This window comes from Motacilla alba, chromosome 14, assembly GCF_015832195.1.
Source record: "Motacilla alba alba isolate MOTALB_02 chromosome 14, Motacilla_alba_V1.0_pri, whole genome shotgun sequence".
NCBI classification, from domain to species: domain Eukaryota; kingdom Metazoa; phylum Chordata; class Aves; order Passeriformes; family Motacillidae; genus Motacilla; species Motacilla alba.
In genome coordinates this window covers 1,199,921-1,222,899 of record NC_052029.1, presented here as the reverse complement: position 1 = coordinate 1,222,899, position 22,979 = coordinate 1,199,921, and the positions used below count along the sequence as shown (strand labels likewise).

General features: G+C 55.4%; 3 protein-coding genes and 1 non-coding gene across 6 annotated transcripts in view; 2 read left to right on the top strand and 2 right to left on the bottom strand.

Moving 5' to 3' along the window:
• RAB40C (RAB40C, member RAS oncogene family) overlaps window positions 1-8,808 on the top strand; it is a 36,969-nt gene extending 28,161 nt beyond the window's left edge. For both annotated transcript variants that reach the window (XM_038150930.1, XM_038150929.1), the window contains 3 exons: window positions 3,354-3,431; window positions 3,831-4,053; window positions 5,862-8,808. In XM_038150930.1, coding sequence (XP_038006858.1) covers window positions 3,354-3,431; window positions 3,831-4,053; window positions 5,862-6,142 — 582 coding nt within the window. In that variant the 3' untranslated portion in view covers window positions 6,143-8,808. The remainder of the gene's footprint in view (window positions 1-3,353; window positions 3,432-3,830; window positions 4,054-5,861) is intronic.
• Window positions 8,809-12,430: 3,622 nt separating this feature from the next.
• Window positions 12,431-15,535, top strand: WFIKKN1 (WAP, follistatin/kazal, immunoglobulin, kunitz and netrin domain containing 1). The gene is made up of 2 exons (XM_038151805.1): window positions 12,431-12,988; window positions 13,810-15,535. Exons 1-2 carry the CDS (start codon window positions 12,764-12,766, stop codon window positions 15,298-15,300), a joined length of 1,716 nt encoding a protein of 571 aa, XP_038007733.1. The 5' UTR covers window positions 12,431-12,763; the 3' UTR covers window positions 15,301-15,535.
• Window positions 15,536-15,726: 191 nt separating this feature from the next.
• Window positions 15,727-18,637, bottom strand: METTL26 (methyltransferase like 26). Of its 2 annotated transcripts, XM_038151806.1 has the most exons (6): window positions 18,435-18,637; window positions 17,128-17,290; window positions 16,965-17,024; window positions 16,505-16,572; window positions 16,223-16,301; window positions 15,727-16,155 (listed from the first exon to the last, which is right to left on the bottom strand). In XM_038151806.1, the coding sequence occupies exons 1-6, from the start codon at window positions 18,635-18,637 to the stop codon at window positions 16,108-16,110; spliced, it is 621 nt and encodes a 206-aa protein (XP_038007734.1). In that variant the 3' UTR covers window positions 15,727-16,107. The 2 variants fall into 2 exon arrangements, with proteins under 2 accessions (XP_038007734.1, XP_038007735.1); XM_038151807.1 differs by lacking the exon at window positions 16,965-17,024.
• Window positions 18,638-18,743: 106 nt separating this feature from the next.
• On the bottom strand, window positions 18,744-18,814 carry TRNAG-CCC. Its single transcript has one exon. It is a non-coding gene; the product is annotated as a tRNA-Gly (tRNA).
• Window positions 18,815-22,979: the final 4,165 nt, after the last annotated feature.

Sequence of the window (22,979 nt, the reverse complement as noted above, 5' to 3'; positions counted from 1 at the left end):
TGACAGATCTTACTTGGAACTGTCTGCAGAGATGGAGCCAGCCCCCTCCCTGTGCATGGCTGCGTGCTGTTCTCTCCGGGGCAGAAATGGCAATGGCAGTGGATTTGGGATGCGTGCTCTGGAAACGTGGTGTCTGCAGCATGCCAGTGCTATTTGGAAGCAGTGTGAGGTTTTCTGAAGTACCAGGAGCTGGCCAGGGGTTGAGCAGCCTTCTTCCTGTCCCTGCTGAGCTGCAGCACAGCTGGGCTCCATACTCAGCCTGGCAGGATGGGGATGGAGCAAGGCAAGGGCAACTTGGCCTCAGTGAATTCTGACCTTTGAGAAGCTTTCCAGGACAGTCTGCACTCTAAATGTGGGTGCTGGAGCCATGGTGTGGCTTGGAGGCTCAGCTGGCAGACAAAGGGTCATGTTTTGCATGTAGAAATCATGGTCTTGACCTTCTACCCTGCTGAGAAAGTAGGGGTGTGTTTTTGCTGAAGTTTCATCCTTATTCCTATTCAAAGAAGATCCAGGCAGAAGCTGCCAGCAAGCCTAAAAACTCTCTCCTCCTCAGGCATAGTCCTGGCAGAAAAAATCGTCACAAACTAGGTCTTGGGTCTGTTTTTCTTGGCTGAAGGAACTTGTCAATCCAGAAATGAAGCAAGTAGACTTTATTTATCTTGCTGGCCATTTGTGTTGGAAGGGGCTCATCAAACCCTTTGCTTTGTTATTTCCTGACTCTCTTTAATTCTCACACACAGCCTTGGAAGTTGGAAATCAAAACAAATAGAGGAAAAATTAAAAGAAAGCTCAGAGTCTTTTTTTTTTTTTTCTATGCAATTAAAATGTGATGTATCCTGCTAGTAGGTATTTCCAGATTGGGTCCTTGAGAAGCAGTATCTTTGTTTTTGTGACATTTTTTAATTACGGAAAATCATTACTTCCTTCTTATTTTTCCTCTCTAAATCTAGGAGAAACTTTTCTCCTCCAAAACAAAAACAACCTCAATTTCTTTTGATTATGAAGTTTTTGGACTGTCCTAGAAATGAGACTACAAAAAATTACGGACTCCAGGTAGGAGCCCCAGACTTTCCTTGAAGGAAACTGAAGATGCCTCCCCCACCCCACAGATGCTTCTGCCATTATGTAAACTCACCTTCAGGTCCTACAGCCTCAAACCCAGACTTTGAAGGGCTTGCTCTTTGTGTTGGACTGTCAAACATGAAGCCAACCCATCTGACTTGCCTTTTGTGCCCTCTGCCCTTCTATTTTTGTGCATTTGAGCCTTTCTGTGGGGGTACAAATGCAGATGTGGAGATGCTGGAGGCCAGCGTGGACAGAAAAAACAAACTTCACCTGGAGAAGGACTGCCTGGGGTGGAAGCGGTTGGTAGGGAGGCTGGGGGTACAGCTCAAGAATGAGAATTGTTCTACAAGGAAGAATCTGAATTGTTATAAAATTATAAAATTGATCAGGCTTTGAGAGCTGCTTATTTCAGAAGAGCTGAGAGAAAGGCAGACAAGGTCGAGGCACAGCCAGTGCATTCTGGGAACGGCTGCTGTTCCATGAGGGAGGGAGCAGTGCTAGTGCCAGCTCCAGATATGACTTTATTATGAGGATTCAGGTGCCTTTGTGGCCCAGATGCCAGTTTATCATTCCTGTGTGCTTCTCATTTCACGTTAATGGGTTTGTTTCTTTTTTTGTGAATTTGGGGTATATCATACACAGAGCTTCTGCACAGGCTCCTCTCAGTTCACCAGAGGGGTTGGCAGCAGCAAGGACTGTAAAGCTGGGGTTTGGGAGGACTGGGTAGCTTGTGTTTCCCATCTATGTAGCACACCTTTCATTTCAGTGGGCAAAGGAGCAGCTCCACAGGTACATGAGGATGCTCCATGGTCCCTGACTCGTACCAGGGCTGATGCTGGGAATGTCTCAGCTCTGTCCTTCCCTGTGCTCAATCCAGGCCTCTCATAGAGCAGACTGTGCTGAAAGCTGAGACCTTCCTTTGCCAGTTTCAGATCCCTGCCTATGCTGGGGCTTTGCTATAGGGGATGGCTGTTCCTGGAGGATACCCCTGATTCAGGGAAGGCTGATTCTGCAGAACCTGGTGTTTAATGGTCTGGTTTGGTTTGCCCTTAGTCTTGCTGCTGCTGGGTTCCCTTTCATCCAGCGCTGCCTTCCCAGCTGGGTTCCTCCTCTCTCAGCACAGCATCATCTCCTCCTCCCTAGTTCCCATTCCAGGCATCTTGTACTATGATTCTGCCAAGTGAGCTTGGAGTGCTTGTTGTCACTTGGAATGTCCTTTATTGCAAAGAAGAGTGACAAGAAGTCAGAAAAATAATGGGAGGGTTGCAGAAAGGCTCTGCTGAGGACAATTCCATAAATGCTGTCTGTGCCCAACTGGTACCAAGCAGCAGCTCCTGACTTGTGTGCCTGCAGGGCCAGGCACAGCCTACTTTCCTTTTGTCTGTCCTCAGAAATACTCAGATTCAAGAAAAGCTCATTTGCTGGGAGATGCTGTGGACCTGAGTGATGGCCAACAGTCTGGTCATGCTCCTGGATCCTGCCAGCCCAGCTTGGGGTGAGATGGAGACTCCTCAGAGCTGCCCCTTGTCTTTCCTGCCTTGAGTCATGCCTGTGCTGCTGCCAGCACCACGTGCTGCACCTCAGGAGGTGACTGGGAAGCAAGTCATGGATGTGGGTGGTGTTCAGGGGCAGTGGATGTCAACCTGAGGATGCTGTAGGTACCTCTGGCCTGAAGAAAGCGTTCTCTGCCAATGTGGCAGTGACAGTGAGAAACACCTTCAGTGAAGTCTGGATGGATCCTAGTCCTGAGAGCTCAGTCTGTGGAGATACTGTGCTGCTTATCAGCATTATTCATCTTCTTCCTTGTCAGCAAAGGGCTCACAGTGAAACAGGTTCTGGAGAAGAGGGGTATGCTTGAAAATTCCTTCCTGTCTTGCTGCCACCTCACTACTGACTGCAGCTGTTCTGTGTAAGGGGATAGAAAAAAGGGGTGTCTCTGCCTCAGCAAGTTTGTATCAGAACTGTGACAGGAGTAGAGTGTGTTTTGCTCCTCCAGAGACAGCCACCAAGGCAGTTCCTCCTCCTGTGTAGAGACTGCAGCTTTGGAAATTATTTGGCGGATACCAGAGCCAAAACAGGAGTAAAACGTTCCTTATTGACCTGGGACTGCATTAGCACAGCCCTGTTGTCTCAGTTTTGCCCTATCGGTACACAAATGGTGCAGCTGGAGCAATGTTCTGCCCCTTTGCTTCTTGGTTTCTGCATATGGGGGTCTGTTAGGGGTGTCCTGCCCCTTTTATGTTGCCTACTATGGAACTTCCTGATTGCTTCTGATTGTCTTCCACCAGGGAATTCTCTTGGTCTACGACATCACTAATCGCTGGTCCTTTGATGGGATAGACAGATGGATAAAGGAAATAGATGAGGTAAGTGAATAGAGGAACATATGCGATGATCTATAGCAGAGACATGGGGAGGTATCACCCAAGGTGTTACCTGATGTGGGGACAGGAACAGCTCAGCTGTGGAGGGGACATGATGGCAGTGCAGTCATAAGTGGAGCAAAGCAATAAGTGTCTGCCCTCTCTTCTGTGTGAGTCTGGAGTAGTAGGAAATGGCTCAGGAATGGTCAAGAAAAGACAGGAAAGTTCCCTCAGAAATGAATGGACTGGGAGGTAACAAATTAGTTGTCCCCACCACAGAGAGGTGCTGCTGGCAGTCCCTCGGCCACAGAACAGCTTCTATTTATTGTCCCTTCACTGCTGTTGCAGCTAAGCAGAATGCTGGGTGTAGCCATGATTTCTTCACTTCTTTCCTTGTTCCAGCACGCCCCAGGTGTCCCTCGGATCCTGGTGGGAAACAGGCTGCACCTGGCCTTCAAGCGGCAAGTGCCGACGGAGCAGGCGCGTGCCTACGCCGAGAAGAACTGCATGACCTTCTTCGAGGTGAGCCCCCTGTGCAACTTCAACGTCATCGAGTCCTTCACGGAGCTGTCCCGCATCGTCCTCATGCGGCACGGCATGGAGAAGATCTGGAGACCCAACCGAGGTCAGTGGGCAGGAGGGTGCTCCGGGGGGGAAGTCTGGGCTCACGTGGAGCCCTGGGGCTGTGGCTGCCCGAGTGGGAGGGGTGGAACTGCGGGAGCTGCATCCACCAGACATGGAGAAATGCCTCGAGCCAGACAAGCTGAAGCTGAGCCAGGAGCTGCCTGTGCTGGCGTCGGGATGGGCAGCTCCAGAGCGCAGTTCAGCATGTCTGGGACCTGAAGTGCTCTGGGGCATCCTCTGCCTTTCCACTTACTCTGGATGAGGCTGAGGGCAAATAAGCTCCCACACTGAAAGTACTTCAATCAAACGCCTGTGTGGGATAAATCCAAATGTAAGCACCTCACACCTTGCCTTGCCTGAGCCTGTCTTCTTTGTTTTGGAGGGAAGCAGAGTGTGCCCAAGGAGCTGAAAGGGACTAAATCTCATCCCTGCTGTCAGCATGCAGCAGTGGGCTGGGTTATTCCATATATCCAGGCATGTGTGCCACATGGAGGGAAACCACAAGCCAGTTCCATGTTACATCTCAGCCTGTTGAGTTTGAAGCAGAATCATCTCACTTCCCACATTATTCCTGGCTGGAGGTAGCAGTGTGTTCCACTGCAGTCTGAGCAGCAGCAGATCTGTGTTCCTGGGGTGACCTGCTCTCATATGGACCTTCAGCCCCTGCTCAGCAGTGTGAGAAAATCCTGTTTGCCAGCCCCAGTCACCAAATTTTCTGCCTGGGCTCCTGTCCCCAGCCTGGCTGCTGTGCCATGGTCTGCCGGTCACAGGGATGGTGCGCAGGGACTGGGCTGAATGCACAGACCTTTGCTGCATCTTTTCCAGAGGATTTGTGACTGCAGACTGCCTGCTTAGGAATGGAAAGGGCAAAAGGAAATGGCCGCAAATTGTGCCGGAGGAGGCTTAGATTAGACATTAAGAGAAGTTTCCTCACAAAAAGGGTAGTCAGGCACTTAAACAGGCTGCTCAGGGCAGCGGTGGAGTCACCATCCCTGGAAGTGTTCAGAAAAGATGCAGATGTGGCACTTGGGGACACGGTTTAATGGAGGCATTGGCAGTGCTGGGGGAATGGTTGGACTCGATGGTCTTAGAAGGCCTTTCTAACGGAAATGGTTCTGTGATTCCATGAACGGGGGCTCCCTAGCAGGTAGTGGGGATCTGCCTGCTCGGGAAATTTTATAACAGCGTGGCTTTGGCAGGCAGGAGGATAACGAGTGCCCTCGTGTGGCCCCTGGCTGGGAATTCCCCGGCAAGGAGAGGGACTTCCCAAGGCAGGCTCACATGGTGCAGGCTGAGCTGGGAGGATGCTGGGAAACTGGGGCAGGCAGAGTGGTGTTCTGAGTGTTCTGGCTTTTTGGGGTCTCTGTGGCCTGGGGGTTCTGCAGAGAACTGGCCCCTGAGCAGATCCCAGCTGACACTGTCCTGTTTCAGGACTTGCTGACCCTCTTGCCTCTTTCCCAGGCATGTCCTGGTTGCCAGATGATGGGTTGAGAAGCCAAGTGTCTGTCAGGATTGTGAGCCAGGCTCTGCCAGCTCCGGCTGCTAAGCAGAGCAGAGCTGGCAGTGCCTAACCCTGTGTTCACACCAAAGCTGGTGTCTGGCAAAGCACAAACCTCCAACAGCAAAGCTCACCTTGATTTCCCAAGCTTTTGTCCTAAATATCCTGCTCCCTACTCCTGACTCCTGTGCAATCATTATTGACATGTCTCCCTGAGGAGCTGGAGCTGTGCAGTGTAAGGAATAGTTGTGGGGGAAGGGCAGCCCAGGAGATCTCCTGGCCCTTGACTGCGTGGTCCTTTCTCCCTGCAGTGTTCAGCTTACAGGACCTGTGCTGCCGAGCCATCGTGTCCTGCACCCCGGTGCACCTCATCGACAAGCTCCCCTTGCCCGTCACCATCAAGAGCCACCTGAAATCCTTCTCCATGGCCAACGGGATGAACGCTGTGATGATGCACGGCCGCTCCTATTCCCTGGCCAGCAGTGGGGGCGGGAGCAGCAGCAAAGGGAACAGCTTGAAGAGATCCAAATCCATCCGGCCACCCCAGAGCCCCCCACAGAACTGCTCACGCAACAACTGCAAGATCTCTTAGCAGGATGGGCACCCTGAGCTTCTGTCAGATCCACACCCACCCGCCGATGTACAGCTGTTTGCACACTGAACCCTTTTCCACTGGATCCTTTCAGATGGGCCACGGTTGCTTTTCCAATGGCACGCACAAGCGTTAGGAATGTGCTCACGTTTTGGCTTGGCATAGGAAGAAGCGTGGTGCCGGCTGGATCCCGCAGCGCTGGCGGGGAGAGGATCTGCCAAGTGACCCTCCAAGAATGCTTTGGGCTTCGCCTCTTGGCCTGGGGTGGAAAATTCAGCAGCTGCCGGGTTAGGGAGGGGGGAAGGGGAAAAAAAGCTCATCCAGTCTCAATGGAGCAATGGATTTAATGGAAGATTGAGAGGCTTAAGGGAGTAGGCAAGGAGAGTCTGTGCTGCAACTTTAACTCTTGGCCTCCTGAACAGATTGCTGGTGCAATAGTGATCATTGGATGTAGACAAAAAGAAACAGGGACAATGGACTAATGACAGTTTGCACCAGGATGTTAACCTGCTGTTGCCAAAAAAAACAGAAAACGAGGCAAGAGTTGGCCAATTGGAAAGGGGAAGGCAGCACTCTGTTCGCTGCCTTCACTTATTTATGTAAATATTATACATATATATAAATATCACTTGTTTTTTAAGGGTTTTTTTAAGAAGCAGTCAGGGAAAATTTTATGCAGCCATGTAAATACAAGCACTGGATTGACTTTCCCAGTGTCAGCAAAGGGGACAAGTGGAGGATTTTCCAATGAAAACACATAAATGCTTTAAGAGACTTTCCCTCACCTCTGGGCTCATGCTGGTGCTTTAAAATACTACATGTGCAGAAGGAAAGGACGATTGGTGTGGAACGTGCCCCAAGCTGCTCTATCCCTGTCATTCACTAGAACCCGTGGGTGCTGAAGGCAGGGTGGGATGGCAGTGCATGGAGAAGCAGAGCAGCGAGGCCAGGGTCCTGGGGGTTGGAGGGTTTTGGCAGGCAGGAGGAAGAGGCAGCTCTGGGGCCAGACTGAGGCCTTGCTAACTTTGTGCTTTGTCATCGGGGATTTGGGAGCAGGGGGTGGAAGCATTGTGCCTAAAGCAGAAGAAAAATGCTGAATTTTGTCCCTTATTGTTGCAAAGTCTCATCCTTTGCTTCTAGTGCCCTCTATCCATGACAGTGCCACGTGTGACAGCTCCTGGATCCTGGCTGCTTCCATCTTTGCTTTTACAAAGATGCTGCCTGAGCTCGCGCTGCTGTGGCTCCTCCTGGATGAAAGTGGGAAAGGACAGAAGTGGCTTTTCCCACTGGAGCGTGAAGGAGCAGGGACTGGGAAGGTGGAAGTTTGGGGTGAGGAAATGGCGATCTCCAGGTCCCTCAGTGGCAAAATCACCTGGCTCTTGGAGCAAGCCCAGGAGGCCGGGAGAGCAAACTGCTTTGCTCCATGGCATGGCTCCTGGATCTTGGAGGGGCAATAGCTTGGGATGGATCTTCTTTCAAGCAAGTGCACCTGCCTCTCTGGCTTTGTTCCACAGCTGACCTGTGCTGGAAATTCACCTGCAAACTGAGAAATAGCACGCAGCCCTTATTCCAGAAGCTGAGGGAGCCTGGCAGTGGGGCTGGGCTGTGGTGGCAGGTTCTCATAGGTGGCCAGGGAGTGTAGACTGTGAGTAGTGGGATAGCAAGTGAAGTGTACAGTGCTGCCATCTCCTCCTGGGAACAGCTTGCTCTGCTCCCCCTTTCCAGGCAGCCTGGGGCACTGATGGGCAGAATGAAGCTGCTGCAGCTCCCGCACGGCCGACGGACCCACGGTGTCCAGGCAGCAGGGACAGGACGGACCCGTCCCCCTGTGGGGACACCGCTTCCCTTGCTCCCAAGCCGACCTGGGGAGTGCTGGAGGCTTCCCCCTCCCCTCCCTGCAGAGCACAGCACGGGCAGGTCTCTTGGCTTGGCTCTCTCATGCTTTATCACCCAGCTCAAGTGAGCGAGGACAGAATTAAACCCCAGGCAGGTGGAGGGGGAGAGGAATCCTTTGAAGAGTTGCTTTGGCTCGAGAGCAAAGCCACAGCCGGGCTGTCCCGGTGGCACGAAGGCCAGGGGATTTGGAGAACCTGTCTGGATGGCTGGCACCTGTTTCCCATCACTTAACACACAGCAGAAGACAATCGCTGGCTCAGCAGCACAGGGATATACGGCCAACAGGTGACCGGCACCGCCGAGGGCAGCTCCTCCCAGGAATCATCCCCGGCCTGGCGGCGGTGTGTGGGACGAAGAGGGATAAAGGGATCCTTCCTGGAATCACCAAGCTGCTGCATGTCTCAAAACTCGCTGTACCTCTGCTTTGGTTTGGCTGTGCCACGTGTGCCACCTCCCCGTGCTGTTTCCCTTTGGTTGGTTTAGGTTTTGTCACCCTGTAAAGTCTTGCAGATCCTGTCTGGAGTGGGGATGGAAGATTTCCCTGGAGTGATTGCCCAGCAACAAACTTTTTTATTTTTTAATTTAAAAGAAAACGATTCTTGCATCTGATGTCAACACTAGTCTGTAGCTGCTCTCCAACACTTGTACCATTCCTGAGTTGGGTTTTTTTGGACTATCCTTTTATTTTTTTATTTCTTTGTACAGTCAGTGTTGTTTAACTGATTCTACATGGTTTTGTTTTGTATAAATTAAAGTCTTTTTGTTTGTTTTGAAGTACCAACTGAAAGAGGAGAAGTTGTATCCATTTTTGTGTGGGCTGGGAAGAGGTTGAAGCGAAAAAGGTGTTGGTTTTTCCCATGCCTGTGGATTTGGGACTGTTCGTGTTACAGGTGTATATTCCCATTTCCAGGTCATCCACAAAATAACTTGAATTACATTTTCTGGGGAGCCATGATTCCTGTTTTGTAGACACAGAAGATAAATGTGTTCTTGATTCTCACAGAACCACTGATTTGGGGTAGTGGAGCCCTAAGAAAACACAAACTCATCTCCAACAGGGCTGGTCCCACTGGTGGCTGGAGGAAGCCACGCTCTCGAGCGGTTTGCCAGGAGTTGTGCCCAGTCCCTGCTCCACGGGGCAGGACAAGTACAGTCAAACCCTAAATCCTTTCTTTGGGTCTGGGTGATCGTGGGGGAGCAGAGAGTGCTGTGGCAGCCCAGACTGGAGCAAGCTGGAAGCCGTCCTGGGACGAATGGGACTGAAAGGGAGAGGATGCTGCAGGGAGCTCAGAGCACCAATGTCGCACCGGAGTGGCACCTTTGGAGGTTTCAGGAGCCCCAGAGAAGGGGGATTGGATCCTGGGGTGGAGGGAGACTTCTTGTCTGATCCCCTTCTCCCAGCCCACCTCCCCTTGACCTCCCTTTTCCCCTGCCTTCTCACTTCCCTAGGATCAGATTTTCCACTTCGTACCAGACTGGCCACGCTTGTTTTAACAGCTTAAGTAGTAATTGCTGGGGCTGGGAGGGGGCAGGGGGAAATGAGATCGTGTCTGCAGCCTGGAAAACCCTGGAGCTAAGGTGAAAGCCTGGTCAGGGAAGAGTCACACAGCGCTTTTTTTTCCTCTTTTTCTTCAGGGGGTTCTGGAAGTGTCTGTTCCCTCTCCCAGGGCCGAAACAAAGGCTGTGTGTGGTTTCAGGTGGGGTCGGGACAGCCGGAGCCCATTAGGGCGGAGCAGCGGGGGCTGCGGGGCCGCAGCTGTCTGCCTGGGAAGAGCCGGGCAGGAAAACACTGCACAGCCTGAGCGGGGTGGGAAGGCTGGCAGAGCTTCAAGGCTCTCTGCTCCTCGGAGAAAGGAGGGAGCAGGTTGCTCTGGGATGATTCAGGTCTTTGGTCACTGAGTGTGTTTCTCTGCACCCATCTTTCTGATGTGAGGTTTCTTGGGTTGGTCCCACTGTCCCACATAGGCTGGGAAGAGGTGGTGATCTTCATAGAACTGCAAGATGCTTGAAAATGAGGGTGCAGCTGCCCAGGGGTGCATTGGAGGGGCAGGAGCCTGCCGGGTGCAGCAGGTTCTGGGAGCAGGGATACGTGGCATGGCACCCTTCCCTCCAGGACACGGTGCTGAGCCAGTTTCTTGTCTTGGAGGGTGAAGATGAACCGTAAAACCCTCATCTGTGTTTGGGATCTTTGAAAGTGACCCACAAAGATCCCTGTTCTAGGGTGCAGTTGGTGCCTGAACACATGGAGGTGAACAGCTGGGAGCTGTTGAGATGGTGGAATTTCTGTGGGTTTGGTCAGGGTGGGAAGAGTTGCTTTGTCATTCACCTTCAGCTGAAGAAGCACTAAAAGAGGCTGGGTCGGGGTCCCAAGGTGTGGGTGAGGATATCCAGTTGTTGGGAGCTGCTTTTCCAGCCATGCAGCAGCTGCCATTCCTCCATCCAGCCTTGCAACACTGAGGTGAAGGTTCCTGGCTTGTCCTTGCAGCTTCTGATCTTGAGAGAACGGGTGTGACGCACCTTGGGCTCCGGTGTGAGACACGTGCCACCCCCTGGCTCTGGAAAGGGACAGTGGGGCAAGAACCAACCCAGAGCCTGGCACTGGCATCGTGCTGTGACCACACAGAGCTCAGACATGGGTATGGGCAGAAGTTGGGCTCCAGGTCTTGTTCCCCCTTGCCTCCTGCACCAGTTCCCCTGTGGAAGGACTCTGGGACACCCCAAAGTGGCCCTATGCCTCTGGGCTGTGGCCCTGGGGACCAAGGTGACGTGCATCTGCCACGTTGCTTCCCAGCTGGAGTCTGTGGATGTGTGGATCGGGGATCTCCAGGCAGCGGGTGCCTGGGGCCAGCTGGGTCAGTCTGGGGTTTTCAGGCTGCCAGGGCATGCAGGGTACAGGCCCTGGCAGCTCCTGCCTGGGCTAGCCTGATGCAATTCCCTGTTTGCAGAACATCAGCCTCCCCATGAGTGTCCCAGGGCAGCATAACCTTCCCCCAGCATCTGCAGCTGGATGGACCCTTGGGTGCCTGCTTGGCTGTGGAACAGGATTCAGGGCATAGCCATGGGACACGCTCCAGCCCTCCATGCATGGTCATGGCCAGCTGCTGACAGACCTGACTGTGCTTTGGGGTTTTGGGCCCTGGGGAGCCCCAAGAATCACCATGGGCAGCCCAGAGGCAGCAGCAGTGCAGCCATGTGCTGGCAGGGAAGGGCAGGGGTGGCCAGTCACAGCACTCCGTCAGTGCTACTGGCTGGAGGTCACCGTGCCAGAGCATTGTGGCTGCACCCTGCTCACACCAGCGTGGGGATGTTGAGGGTCCCCCGAATCACCTGGTCTGGGGCAAAAGGGCTTCCCCAAGGAGCCACAGACTGGGGGAGCACCAAACCATTACATGTGAAAGCAGCTCTGGAGTGGGGGTGGGTTGGATCACCCCCACCACAAAAAAAAAAAAAAAAAAAAAAAAAAAAAAAAAAAAAAACAACCACCACCACATAAAAAAACAACAAAAAACCCCAAAAAACAGAAACAAAAAACCAACAAAAAAGGAAAGGGCTCCCACTGTTTTTTTGTCCTCTCCACCACATGCTCCCCAAGAGGGGAGAATGGAGGTGCTGAGCAGCTCCCCGGGGCAAAACACCCTCGGGTTTGCTGTTTCACAGGGGCTGCAAACCCCCCTCAGGGCTGAGGCTCTCACCAGAGCCGGAAGAGTTAATGCTCCCAAAATGCCATGAAATGTTCCTGCTGCAGGTCAGTCTCCATCGGGGATTAGGGGGATCTGGCCTGGGAGCCGGGGTCGGCTCCTGCCAGCTCTGGGCTGGTGCGGGACGTGCTGGTTGAGCCCAAGCACAGTATGCCGGGGTCTGGTGTGGCCCAGGAAACATCCTGGCTGTAAATCGTCGGGAAGGGAGGGCTGGGAGCCCCAGGGGGCTGAGGGAGCCCCTCCAGGGGGGCTGGGTGGACACCCAGCCCGCCAGGCGAGACACGGTCCCGTGCCAGCAGCACATGCGGGCTGGAAAGCAGGGATTGATCCGTGCCGGTATTCCGTTCCCGGGCACCTTCGGCTGTGGGGCCGGTGGGTGCCCAGAGATGCGGTGCGGGGTGAGGGACGCCCGGGCCAGCCGGGTCCCGGCTCCGCGGGCTCCGCGTACCTCCCGCCGCCGCCCCGTCCGAGGGGACCGCAGGCTCCGGCTGTTTTCTCATCCTGCAGGAATTCGGCTCCGTGGGCCGGGCGGGTTTTCGTGTGCGCCCCCCCTCGCCCCCCCTTTCACTCTCCCTCTTTGGAGACTTTCTGCATTCTGCCTTTGATCTCCCCCCGTGTTTGCCCAGGGATCGCCGGGCTCGCCGGGGTTAGAGGCTGAGGTCAGCGCCTTTCCCATTCCAAACACCCAGAAACATCAGTGGGAAGGGAGGGGATTCAGATTACAACCTTCCCGTCCTCCCCTTCCACCCCACTCGCCCCGCTGGCCGTGCCGGGGATGGACTGAGCCCCGAGAGCCACTGGCGCCGTTTCCCCCGCGCCCCGAGACCCGAGCGGCGGCGATGGATGGAGGCGGCGGGCGGCATCGCCGGTGGTCCGGCGGGCGCCGGGTGTGCTGAAGGACAGAGGTTTGGTCCTCTCCTCCTACTCTTTGTCCCCCCGCCCGCCTTCTCCCTCATCCCGTCCGTCCTGAATGTGATTTATCCCGAGCCCTCGCCAGTGAGGCAGGCCGGCAGCGCGGGGTGGCCCGATGGCTCCTCGTGGGAGAGGCGGGCGCGGGGCCCGGGGCCAGCCTGCGGGCCGGCAGCGGGTCCCCGTGGGCATCGCGCTGCTCCTGCCCGTGCTGGCGGCGGCGGCCGGGCTGAGCCTGCAGCCGGGCAGGATGCGGCACCTGGGCGTCTGCCCCAACCAGCTGAACCCCAACCTGTGGGTGGACGCCCAGAGCACCTGCGAGCGGGAGTGCCAGACCGACCAGGTGAGCGGGGGGGCTGCGGGGGCGGCGGGTGGTAAGAGGGTTTGGGGGGGTATCCCAAGGTCCCCGAAGGAGATGCTTTGGGGTGTGGGTCCTGTACTGGGTGGCACAGCCGGTTCAGTTGTTTCAGAGGGCTCAGCCCCGCTGCAGCTTTGCCCCCTAAGCCCCTCCTGTCTGCTGGGCTCCCCAGTCTTCCACAGGCAGAGAAACTGCTCGTTGCCCTCTCATGTCACCCTCTCAGACCGTGTCCCATGGTCAGAACACCCTCCCCGTGCACCCCCAGGATGTTTCCACCCTGTCAAAGGGCTAGCTGGGGTGAAGGGAATGGGTGTGCTGGGATACGGGCCCCATCAGGCCGAGGACAGAATCCTCTCCCAACTTTTCCCTGAGGGCCGGAGCCCACCTACGGACCGGGCTGTCCATTCCAGAGAGCCCTGGCTCCACCAGGCTGAGCAGGGGTAACTCCACCCCGGTTAGGGCTGTCTGAACTCCGAGGGGAGACTCCTTCACAATTCATCTGTAGGCGTTCTGCCTCCCCTCAGCCAGCAAAGGGCAAGTTGCTCTCTGCTGTGGGGAGAAGGGACCGTCATCACTGCGGTGCACCCCCAAACATCCTGGGGGTGCTGAGGGTGGGCTGGGGCTGGTGCAACTGTGCCGGGGAGGTCTGGCTCTTAGCTGGAGCCCAGCGATGCTGAAGGTGCACAGGGCTGTGCAGGGACACCTGCTCACCCGAAAGTCCCACAGGGGTGGGAACAGCACCCACAGCCCCAGCACAGCGGTGACCGCCACGTCCCCCCCACAATCTCTTCTCCCTCCCCGACCAGGACTGTGAAGACTTTGAGAAATGCTGCACCAACGTGTGTGGGCTGCGGAGCTGCGTGGCCGCACGCTTTGCCGACGGCAGCGTTCCGGCGCTGGCGCTGGCGCCCGCAGCCTCCTGCGAGAGCTTCGTGTGCGCGCAGCAGGGCTCCGACTGCGACATCTGGGACGGGCAGCCCGTCTGCAAGTGCAAGGACCGCTGCGAGAAGGAGCCCAACTTCACCTGCGCCTCCGACGGCCTCACCTACTACAACAAGTGCTACATGGACGCCGAGGCGTGTCTGCGCGGCACCCGCCTCACCACCGTGCCCTGCAAGCACATCTTCACCTGGCCCGACACCAGCCCCGTGCCGCAGGAGACCACGGCGCGACCCACGCCGGGCGCGGGCCCCGAGGTGCCGGTGCCCCCCGCCCTCTACACCAACCCCTTCCACCAGTCCGTGCGCGCCGGCGGCACCGTCAGCTTCCGCTGCGACGTGAGCGGGCGCCCGCAGCCCGACATCACCTGGGAGAAGCAGAGCGAGCGGGAGGAGAACTTCATCATGCGGCCGGACCAGATGTACGGTAACGTGGTGGTCACCAACATCGGCCAGCTGGTCATCTACAACGCCCGCCACGAGGACGCCGGCATCTACACCTGCACGGCCCGGAACGCCGCCGGGCTGCTCCGCGCCGACTTCCCGCTGTCGGTGCTCAGGCGGGAGCCGGGGGGGACCCCGCGGACCGGCATCCCCCAGCCCTTCCCCAGCGCCGAGTGCCTGAAGGAGCCGGACCGGCGGCGGTGCGAGGCCACGGAAGTGCGCTGGCATTTTGACGCCAAGCAGGGCTCCTGCCTGACCTTCCGCTACGGCGGCTGCGGGGCCAACAGGAACCACTTCGAGACGTACGAGGAGTGCCGAGCCGCCTGCCTGGGCAGCGCCCGCCCCACCTGCCTCCTGCCCATGGTGCAGGGGCCCTGCCAGAACTGGGAGCCGCGCTGGGCGTACAATCACCTGCTGAAGCAATGCCACTCCTTCGTCTACGGCGGCTGCGAGGGCAACACCAACAACTTTGAGAGCAAGGAGACCTGCGAGGACGTGTGCCCCTTCCCCAAGAGCCTGCAGTGCAAGGCTTGCCGCCTGAAGAGCAAGATGGTGCTGAGCCTCTGCCGCAGCGACTTCGCCATCGTGGGGCGGCTCATGGAGATCGTGGAGGACCAGGACTCCGGCATAGCCCGCTTTGCTCTTGAGGACGTCCTCAAGGATGAGAAGATGGGCCTCAAGTTCTTCAATATCAAGTACCTGGAGGTGACCTTGACCGACATGGACTGGAGCTGCCCCTGCCCCAACATGACGGCAGAGGACGGGCCCCTGATCATCATGGGCGAGGTGCACGATGGAATGGCCACGCTGGACCCCAGCAGCTACGTCCGAGCGGCCAACGACAAACGGGTGAAGAAGATCTACGAGCTGATGGAGAAGAAAACCTGCGACCTCCTGAACCGCTTCCAGGACTAGGGGAGAATCAGGATGTGCTGACGGGGGAGCTGCAGACACAGCACAGAGGGGGCAGCCTGAGGGAGTGCCTGTGTCTAGAGGTTACCACTGTCAGGTAGTTCTCCCCAACCCCATGCTGAGCCCCAGATCAGCTCCCACCTCCACTATAATTTATCTGCTGCATGTTTCCCGCACCGTGTGACCCCTACCTCAGCCTGTCCAAAAGCAATAGAGAACTGTGTTGGGTTGCAGAGGGGTGGGAGATCTGCCAGGAACACCCCACTCATAAAATCTTCCCACTTCACCAAAGCTTCTGTGCCCAGTGTAACACCCCTGGGTGCTGGACCTGACCCTTTCATTGGTGCTGGAGTTGGAACTGGGGGCACCCCCACCCCCAGTGTTTGTGCTGAAAACATCAGGGAGCTGCTGGGGTGTGGGGGGCAAAGCCACAGAGTTTATTGGGGGGGCAGCAGCACAATCCTGCAGAAAGGGGGAAGGGAGACACCCATCAGCACAGCATCCTCTGAGGAAATGGAGCAAGGAGTCTCCCCCATGCCCAGGGGTACCGCCCCTCCCCCAACCTGTGCCCCCCCGAGGCAGCTGTGCCGGGTCTTGTGGCCCAGGCTGGGGCACCCCACTGCAAAGGGAGCCCCAAAGGCACCAGGGGAGATGGACCCCGCCCAGCCAAGTCAGCCCCAGCTGGGTGAGAGGGACTCCGTCCCATCCCTGCCGCCCCTAGCCCCAGTGGCAGCCTCGGTGGGACGGTGACACCCTGCAGGAGGCAGCAGTGGGGACAGCAGCGCCGGGAGGAAGTGCTGTCAGGGCAGATTACAGCTTGCGGAAGATCAGGCTCTTGTTGTTGGCCGGCATGTCCACCTGGAAGCACAGAGCCGGGCTCAGGGGTGCGCAGCGGCCCGGGCAGCCCCCAGGGCCCATCACCTACCATCCTCTCCAGGCACAGCCCGTTGGCCTCGGCCAGCTCCCGCAGCAGCGCCGTGTCCCGCAGCCCCCAGGCGGGATTCCTGCGGAGCGGGAGGCGCGGGTCACACATAGGGACACCCAAAGCAGCCCCATCTCCCCGGGGGCACCCCCAGCCGGGGGGCTGCCCTCAGGCCTGGCTTATCTTGAAGGACCACGCTGGGAGGGAGCTTCCTGCAGCTGCGGGGGCGTGACAGAGAGGACAGGATGGGGCCCCCGGAGCCTGAGCCCCCCAGCCCCCTCCTACCTCTGCCTCAGGCTGCGGTCAAAGTCCACGTTGCTCTGGGGGCTGATCCGGCCGTCCACGGCATAGGGCTGGTGAGACACAGCTGGAGCTGCAGGCAGGAGCCACCCCGTGCACCCCAGCCCTCCTTCCACGGGCTTGGTGGGGACTTGCTGTCCCCACCAAGCACAGAAGCCAAGCAGGAAGAGACACGACCCCCAAGGAGTCCTGTCACCCTCTGCAGGCACCCCCAGACTCTGCTTTGGATAAGGTGAGGGAGGACAGGATCCGTCTCCTCCACAACTGCCTCTTTCAGGGCTCAGCATGTGCTGCAAAAGGCAGAGAACCCCCAAAAGCCAAGCCCCTGCATTTCCCAGCTCCCTCCCTAAGCCATGACTGGAGCTGCCCTCCCACCTGCCCCCCAGTATCTGCTCTGACACCCTGCACCCCCCAGGATGCTCCTGCACCAGGACAGGTGACCCACCCCATAGGTGAAGAGCACACCTCCGGGCTTCAGCAGCACCCCGGCACCCCTGAACAGGCCCTGGGGAACGAGAGAGGTGGGGACCGGGTCAGGGGGCCGGGGACACTCCCGGGAGCAACCCCTGGGCCCTGGCAGGGGATGGGGGCTGCCAAGGGTGGCTCACCTCGGTGCAGCGCAGCTCTGCAATGTGCATCATGTTGATGCTGACGAGGAGGTCCAGGGTGGCGGGCTGGATGCCCCCCCAGGTCTCCCAGCCCTGTGACACGTCCAGCTGGATGGGGGGCAGCAGGTTGGGCACCCCTGTGGCCTCCACGTAGGCAGCGATGCTGTGGGCCCCAAACCCTATGTCAAGCCCAGCTGGGTGCCCCGTGCAGCCCCAAGCAGCCGCTGCAGGCAGGGACAAAGCCCTGCACGGACTCCCAGAAGTGGAAAAACACCCACAAAGGGACGTTGGGTGCAGCACAGCCTGGTGGCTCCCTGCCCAGCCCTTTGCTGAGATGGAGAACTGGAAGCACCTGGACAACCAGCAGCATGTGGATGCAGAGGCCTCAGGGCCTAACCTCCCCCAGTTTGGGGCACTCTCCCCTTGTGAGGAACCCCACTGGCACCACTGCACCAGCACCTCCTGATTTTGGTGTTATTTACACCCTTTTTGGCACATTCACCACCTAGGTCTCAGCTCCTGCAGCCTCCCAGCCTGGAGATTATTTTTACCCAGGGTGGTGGGTGCTGCTCGGGGGGCAGCACAAAACTCCTCCTGAACAGGGGCTGGTTCCAGATCTCCCCACCAGGCTTACTTTTCTTCTACAGTGGAAAGCTGCATTTTGGGAGTTTTCTGGGAAAAATAAAGACCTGAGCTGGGGGGCATGGGGTGTCTGGGAGTTGGATATTGGGGATTTATTGAAAAAAATATAGTGAGTATTGGCCTGGGGAGCCTGGGCTGGGCAAAAGTTCAATATTGTGGTTTGCCTGGAAAAAATAAAGCATCAAGCCAGAGAGCTTGGGCTGTCCAAGGGGGTCTTTGCTGCGAAAATAATACACATTAAGCTCATCTGAGAGCAGAATATTGGGGTTTTCCTGGAAAGAATACAGTACTGAGCAGGGGAGCTCGGGCTGCTGGAGAGTTGGTTACTGGGTTTTTTCCTGAAAAAAAAAAATTGTGGAGCCTGGGCCCACTGTGGAGTGGGTTTTCTCTGGGAGAAAATACGTATCCAGTTCTTCTTAGAGCCGGACATCGGGGTTTTCCTGGAGGGAGCAAAGCACTGAGCAGGAGAGCCAGGACTGCAGGAGAATTAGACATTGGGGTTTTCCCAAAATCCCCAAACGGAATACAATAAATAAAGAAAAAAATAAAACGGGGAGCAGGGAACCGGGGCCGCGGGTCCATGGGCCCGTGGGAGGGGGCTGCAGGCGGTGCCCTCGCAGTCCTCCGGGGTCCCCCGTCCCCCCGGGACCCCCGGCCCCGCTCACCTGCGCAGCGCCCGCGGGTCGATGTCCGAGGGCTGCCAGCGCGTCTGCGGCAGCGCCCGCGCGAAGTGCGCAGCGTGGAGCCCCGCGCCCGCGCCCACCTCCAGCACCCGCAGCGCGCCCGGCCCCGCGCCCGGCGCCGCGCACTGCCGCAGCACCGCCAGGATCGGGCCCTTGTTGCGCTCCGCGGCCGCCGGGACCTGCATGGCCGGGGCGAGCGGGGAGCCGCAGCTGCCGGCACCGCCCCGCGCCGCGGGAGGAGCTCCGCACGGCGGGGAGGGGACAAGGCGGAGGGAAGGAAAAATAAAGAACTGCGCCGCCCGGGAATCGAACCCGGGTCGCAAGAATGGGAATCTTGCATGATACCACTACACCAGCGGCGCGCCCGGGAGCGCTCCCGCCCCGCCGCCCCTCGGAGCCACCGCCCCGCGGGGACCCCCGGCTCCGGCACGGCCGCTGCCCCGGCACGCAGCGACACCCCCGGAACGGACACAGTGAGGCTTTGCGCGGACACCCCGGGAAAACGGGGACCCCCACCCACCCTTTCCGCGACAGCTGTCACCGGAGACGGAGATCCGGAGGGATCCATCTGGAGCACAAGGATTAGGGGTTCAGCGCTTCCAAGCATGGGAAAGCTCAGGGATGCGCCAACAAGCGCTTAGAAACCCCGGGCAAGTCCGGGGGGAGACTAACGTTACAAGGCGGATGACAGCCAGTGGTGACATCCCGTGGGTCAGGGTTGCATTTAGGCACAGTGACAGGTTTGGGGGTGACAGCAGTGGATGCACACCCGCGAAGGGTCCACGCGTGCCTGGCACCCACCAGGGCCAGGGGCTGCTGGGCTTTTATGGGAGGCTTTTACCCTCCTACACCCCTCCCTCCCGAGCCACTGCCGGGCCAACGCGGCGGAAGGGCAAAAGTCACCCTCGTGGGGTGGCTTTGCGGCCCCTGGAGCCTCCCAGAGACCCCGGTGTGTTTGTCGCACGGTCTCTCCCCAAAACTCTGGCTGCTGTCGCCAGCCACAGGGGCGGCCGGTGGACACTGCGGGGTAGCCGGGTCTGCACCTCCTGCCACGCGGGGACACCTTGGCGGGACCTCCCACTCCAAAGGTCACCGTGCTGGCCAGGACGCGGCTGCCCACCCCGGCTCCCTGCGCTGGTCATGGGAGGTTCAGCTCAGGGCTACTCACAGTGCTGTCCCCGTGGGGGTGGCACCTCAGCCCCTGCCTCTGCACCCCTTCACTCTTCCCTGCCTGGGTCCTTTGTGTCCCAGGAATGACCCCAATCTGCTCCCTCTGTGTGCCGTGGCTCCAGTGTCCTGAGGCCTTCAATATAATTTGGGCAGCATTCTTCAGCATTTGGGCAGAAATAAATTGGGCAGCAGATCTTTCTCCTTTTTAATACCTTTATTAGAAAAACCAGCTCGGGTAGGGAGAACAGCACATGCCACCACTGCTCCTAGGAGAGGCACAGAAGAGGAGGCAGACTGGAGCTGCAGACACTGGATTCAGTTCCTCGCCTCTAGACATCACTTAGATCTCTTAATTTCATTTGGGCTCCTTGTTTTAGGGGTTTTTCCTGCTAGATTTGGTGGGATGTTTCCACACTCGCATACCAGCTCCGATGTCCCCTCCTCCTCACAGTCTCGTGTGCCGTTTTCCAGGAAGCAGCAGGCTGATACCCGACGAAGAGGGATTTCTAACCACCAACAACAGGTAATTAAAGAAAAACTATTAACAACAGGTGATTACAACATGAAATATAAATAATATTTAAATATTATTTATATATATATATATACTTAAATAATAAGTATATATAAATACTTAAAACTTCGACTTAGCAGCAATTGGTTTAACCTGTTACCTCTGCAACTTTAAAAAAAATGGACAACTTTTCTACTCATAACAGTCCCTCCTCTTTTTCTTTGATCAGGCTTAAGCCCACATCAACTTACAGTTTCTGACTCATAGAATTTCCTTAATTTTTAATATTGATTATAAATTTCCTGAGCACTCTGGTGATCATGGTTACCTCATTAACCTTTTCTGGTTTCTTCAGGTTAATTTCTTCAGAGATCCCTAGGTTGGTCTGCACGGCAGATGTTACCATTTTAATTAATCAGGGAAGTAAGCATGGTAAAAAGAGCAAACCAGCAAGTGTACACACAGTGAAGAAAGCTACCTTCTCCCACCAATCTCCTTTGAAAGCCCATAGGCTATCCCAACAACTGGAATTATTGAGGGACATATTCTTGGTTACCTACATATGCTAGTTTTCTTGTTTCTTTTGAGATGTTTCTAATGACTGCCACAGCTAATCTGATTTGATAAATTACTGTTCTGGTTTGGGTGAGTTGGTCATTAATATGATCAAGAGCTAACAAGGTCTGATTAGATATTATCTCTAATATTGCCTGAAGCCTGATGATTCTGTTTAACATATATATCGGGGTCCGATGACCCCAGGACCCATCTTGAGCCCAGGTGGCTGGGCCATAAGTCTTGATAATTTTTCTTGGTGTTCAAACCTCACTTTTCCAATTTTGTATTCCCCCAATTTCTATTGCACTTCGCCTCTTCCGTTTGGTTTTTCGTAAATCATCATATATAGGAACTCCTAAACTTGATCCAGATTCTTTGGGTTATAAAAATAAAGCTGGTTTTATAATTCCAATGATGCAACTGCCAGACCAGTCTCCTGGCAATTTAGTGTATGCTGTAGTACCAGAGATCCAAAACAGGTGTTTAGGGGCCTCCCAAAATGTGTTCTTATTTCTCTTGGGCATTCCCAATATTTAGAAATTTCTTTCATTCCCCAAAAGGGATTTATCCCTTTTTCAGCACACTCATAAAGTCCATATGCCTCATGGTAGATACACTTCTTCCCTTCTTTTTTCTCAACAGACCAAAATCTATTTGGATCTCTTGGGATCCACCGGGTAGCAGAGTTCTTTACTGCTAAATACCTTTTACAAGCTATTTTTCCTACTGGCGTACTGTACCCTTTCCCTTTTCTTAAAATACATTTTTCTCCTATTATTCTTGCTTTCAGATTCCATTGTTCTTTCCCCCTCACCTCTGTAACACTCAATTCTGGGTTATTCTGTATCTATTTTAAGATCTCCAATGGCCCTCAGCTAATCCCTTCCCATGGCCAAATTTCGATTATCTGGGTACTTCCACAAACCCAACAATGAGTTAGATTCAGTTCGTGGCTGATTCTTTCCACTGAATCTATGAATAGATTCTTACCTCGGGCTCTCTCTAAATGGTCTTGTTCTCTTATCGCTTTTCCTATCTCTTTCTCTTTGACTATATCTGCCAGGCCTGCTTCAGTAACATCACGTTCAAGGCACAACCAGGCTTCTCCCACAGGGCACTCTCCCAGGAGTTGCTGCCTAAAAGTGGCGGGATTCCGGGCCATCCAATACATTTTCTCATCCTCTTGACAAAGGACCACTTGGGAGAGGTTAACACAATTAGGGTTTAGATCGGTGTGGACTCTCAACAAGGAACTCTTCTTCCTCATAGAGGGGTTGGTAGCACTTACTGCACGGCTCTCTCAGGCTCCCCAGAGCACCACCAGCAATGGAAGCCATCCTTAGTACCCTTCCCGAGAGTCCGGTATGGGTCATTCTGCACAACCTGCCCACCTGGCCTTGCCTCTTGGGGATTTTACTAAGAAGAAGTTTCCAAGCACTTTAGAGTCCCTGCTATCCGCTTCTCTGGTTAAACCTCTCTTGGTCTGTCCTTACTAATTTGGTCTCTCCTAGGGGAGTGCTCTGTAGAAGATTAACCTGGAGTCCCTGGTACTAAATTGGGAGGACTTAACCAGAATCACTTATTAACAGTCTTTAACCTTTTTACAAACCTCTTTTAAAGACAGAACTGTCTTAAAACACTTCAAGATATGTGATGGTTCTGATACCAAACTCTTTTCCTATTCAGTTCATCAGTCTTTTTGGCTCTTCCTTTTGAGAGTCAACTTTAAGTCTTTGGGTCCTTTTATAATGGTATACGCAGGTGAATTAACTCGTGATGTGGATCCTGTCCTGAGTTAGGGGGTGAGAGTGGTGTGGAATCTGGTCCAATGCCAGAGGGAGAAACTGACGCCGATTCCTGTCCAGTGTCCGGGGGTGAGATTGGTCCTTTAACTCTCGTGGTGTGGGTCCAACCCTTTTCTCTGGTCAGCACAGCTGAGTTAGTGATGAGGAGTACCTGAAAGGGGCCTTCAAATTTAGGCATTAATGGTCCACTATTCCAGGATTTTATCAAAACCCAATCTCCTGGGTTAATGTTATGTACTTTCGTGTCAAGAGGGGAGGTTTGGGGGAGGTATCCTCTTTTTCTGAGTCCTTCCAGGGTTCTTCCAATGACTTCTAAATATTTTCTGGTATTCTAAATATTCTGGTAGCTTCTTCTCCTTGCAAATAGTCTCCTGTGCTATAGGGTGTTAACAAGAATGGCAGTCCAAACATCATTTCATAGGGTGAAATCCCTATGTCAGACCGGGGTCTTGTTCTGATGCGCAAAAGCGCTAGGGGCAA